Consider the following 3708-nt stretch of genomic DNA (forward strand, 5'->3'; position numbering starts at 1 on the left):
AAAAAAGAACACTGGGTGCCTTTTTTTGTTTGTTTGTTTGTTTGTTTGTTTGTTTGTTTGTTTCCTTCCCCTATTTTTCTACTCATCCATCCATAAACTAGACAAAGGGGAATGTGGTCCATATGGCTTTCCCAATCACATTGTCACCCCTCATAAGCTACATTTTTATACAATCATCTTTAAGATTCATGGGTTCTGGGTTGCAGTTGTGATAGTTTTCATGTATTCTCCCTGCTAGCCTATACTCCCAATTCACTAGAACCTAAAAAGGGTTGTCTAAATTGTGCTTAAGAGTACCCACCAGAGTGACCTCTCAGCTCCTTTTGGAATCTCTCTGCCACTGGAGCTTATTTCATTTCCTTTCATTTCCCCCTTTTGGTCAGAAGATGTTCTCCATCCCACGATGCGGGGTCTAAGATTTCTCCCCGGGAGTCAGAATTCCGACGTTGCCAAGGGAGATTCACTCCCCTGGGTGTCTGATCGCCACATAGTGGGGAGGGCAGTGATTTCATTCAACCTGTTAGTTGGCTTAGCTATAAGAAAGATGGGTGTCCACAGTCTGAGCAACAAAGAGGCATTCGGGAGGAGGCTCTTAGGGGCACAATTATAGGGAGGGCCTAGCCTCTCCTTTGCGCAACAGTCTTCCAAGGGCAAGTCCTTGTGTAGAGTGCTCAACCCATCAGACCACCAGTCCCCTATGTCTGTGAGCACATCAGCACCATCAAGTGGGGAAGCCCAATACCCCTGAATTCTCCACCAGCTCCTCAAGGGGGCTCTGCATATTTTTTCATTTTTTTTTAAGTTAACTCTTTTTTTTAAATCAACTATATGAAAAAAAATTAGAAAAACATACAATAAAAAAACATTTCAAACAAACCATAAGAAGGAGTAAGAAAAAGACACTGAATCTAAGATAAACTACTTTACTTCCAACATGTTCCTACTCTACCCGGATTGGCTTTATAAAGGGGGTTTATTTGGTTACAAAGTTACAGTCTTAAGGCCATAAAGTGTCCAAGGTAAGGCATCAACAATAGGGTACTTTCACTGGAGAAAGGCCATTGGCATCAGGAAAACCTCCAATAGCTGGGAAGGAACGTGGCTGGCATCTACTTCTCACAGGTTGCATTTCAAAATGACATTCTCCAAAATGTTGCTCTTGGGGGTGTTTTGCCCTGTCTTAGCTGCAGCTCTCTCCAAAATGTCACTCTTAGCTGCTCTGAGGTTCTTCTGTCTGTGAACTCCTTTATAGGACTCCAGTAATCCATTTTAACACCCACCCTGAATGGGTGGGGTAACACCTCCATAGAAATTATCCAATCAAACATTTCACTCACAGTTGATTGAGTCACATCTCCATGGAAATGCTCAATCAAAGAATTCCAATCTAATCAACACTAATACATTTGCCCCCACAAGACTGCATCAAATGACATGGCATTTTTGGGACATAATACATCCAAACTGGCACACCACCCTACTCCAGTTTACCCTCATTTTAACTAATTTCTTTGCAACAACCCTATTTCCAAATAAGGTCATATAGACAGGTACCAGGGTTAGGACTTCAACATGTCTTCTTAGGGGACTTAATTCAACCCATAACATTATTTTATATATTTTTGTTTTTTATACATGTATTTTCTTACTCTGAGCATGTATTACTTTTTTTTAATTTTTTGAACTATAATAGCTAAGTACTTTTTATTAAACTTCAATGATAATATACACAAAAAATTAAAAGTTCTAAAAATTTCTATAACAAGCCAATAAATTGCTACAGCTGTGGGAGTTAATGCTGAACTATGAAACACTGTTTTTCAAGAATTGTGGAAAAGCTTGACTGTGATGGAAATGACAGGCAGAATGCTCTTGTTCTTGAACTTACATCACAGAAACTTAAACTCTCAATAGCAACAGATTATAGCAAAATATAGCTAAGGATATTTTAAAACATGCAGGCTCAGGAGAACCAGTTACAATGTGGAATACATTCTCAACTCCAGTTTGCCATTGGAGAAAATTAGTGGATTCAAGGAGATCCAAGAGTTAGATGAGTAGTCATAGTTGATAATGTTGACACAAATGTTAACAGTAACAAGCTGAGGTAGGATGGAGAAAATGTTGCAGTAAATGATGTAGTGGAAGTATGTTCTGGTCTGATTAGAATACACCAACAAAGGTTGAGAGGTTAATAAGATCAGAATACAGTACACTGAGATAAAGGGAATGGGAAGGATTAGATGATTCAGGAAATATACTTCACTATGACAAACAAATTAACAGATGAGAAAATGTAAGAAGGCGAAAAGATATGGGAAAAAAATAGTTCAGGATAAAGAAAGATTTTATCACAACAGCAGGGAATTTCAGAGACAAAGAAGAGGATTCTTGTGTAGAAACAAATGTGGAGATGAACTAGGATGGGTATGAGAGTCTGGAAGAAAAGGTTTACATAACAGTGGCTACTCTCTGGATCCCTCCAGACACACTAATCCTTTCAGCTTCTAAAAAGCAAGTTTCAGAAAGTTTTCCCACTCAAAGCTCCAAATTTACACAATACCACCTCTAATGAGACAGGACACCAAACTAAACTGAAATGCCCCATATCTCTGCACTTACCACCATTCCTCTGGTTTGAGGATGTTTTGATTTGTAAAAGGACTATAGAAATATGACAAATAAGATAGAAATTATGTCACTATAGGATTTTATAGTACATCTGTTTAATTCTATTGTGACCAAGAATGCAATAAATGCCTCAATAACTTCATTCAAATAAAAAATGATGGCATAATGTTGGTTTAAAACTTCAGTCACAATTTTACAAGCTTATTATCAAGAGTGAAAATAAACACTATTAAAAATAGTTAAAAAGGTAACACATCATAGTGCTTAATGTTGCTGTAAGGCTTACAAGATGACGGTAAGGCTTGCATTTGAATTTGATGTGAAATTCTTAGTTCCATTGAAATAGTTTTTTCTCAGCCACATCATATTCAATGGTACTATGAGTCTGGAAGAGATCGGCTACGGGTACCACTTCTTGTTTTCAGCTGTGACTGTGCAATATCAGCAAGCGCACTTTGTACCTTTTCCAGAAGCATATCCCTTCCATAAACCACATCCTCCAGACATGTAGCAGCTTCGTGGTTTTCTTCTTCTAGCTTATACAAGCTAGCAGCCTGTAAAGCAGCTGGAGATTCTTCACTGGGTAAGGAATCTATCAAAACATCAATGTCTTTTGCTTTTCGTGCAATCAGTGCTACAAAAAGCTGGGTATACTCTTCTGTAGGATTAGCTGGCTGATCTTTGTTAGTTGCTCTCTGAATATTACTAAAAGAGGCAGGAGGACCACACTGCTGCAACACTCCAAAGGCATTACAAAATTGATCTGCAAACGAATTTACTGCATCTTGCGGCTGCGTAGGCTGATCCGCCGTGTTGCTGTTTCCCATGTATTATTTTATAATCACGAAAACAATTAAGTGGTTCCTATCTTAGAAAAAAATTTTTTAATAAATTCTGATAACACCCCAATGGAGGCACTAAAGCTGGAAAGTGGATAATATTTGTTTTGGGGTGCAACCGGGGTCCCCTACATAACCCTCAGTGCCCTCTCCAGGCAATATGTGGAAAGAAAGAGGTCTCCGGCTGGGGTGTGTGAGTTTTCACGTTCCGTGGATGGTTAATGCTGCTACCTTCTCC

At 38.8% G+C, this 3708-nt stretch overlaps 1 protein-coding gene across 1 annotated transcript; it reads right to left on the reverse strand.

Moving 5' to 3' along the window:
* Window positions 1-3008: 3008 nt before the first annotated feature.
* Window positions 3009-3458, reverse strand: LOC119540513 (mediator of RNA polymerase II transcription subunit 21-like). The gene has a single exon (XM_037844627.1). It carries the CDS (start codon window positions 3456-3458, stop codon window positions 3009-3011), a length of 450 nt encoding a protein of 149 aa, XP_037700555.1.
* Window positions 3459-3708: the final 250 nt, after the last annotated feature.

The sequence above is a fragment of the Choloepus didactylus genome, chromosome 7 (genome assembly GCF_015220235.1).
Source record: "Choloepus didactylus isolate mChoDid1 chromosome 7, mChoDid1.pri, whole genome shotgun sequence".
Taxonomy (NCBI): Eukaryota; Metazoa; Chordata; class Mammalia; order Pilosa; family Megalonychidae; genus Choloepus; species Choloepus didactylus.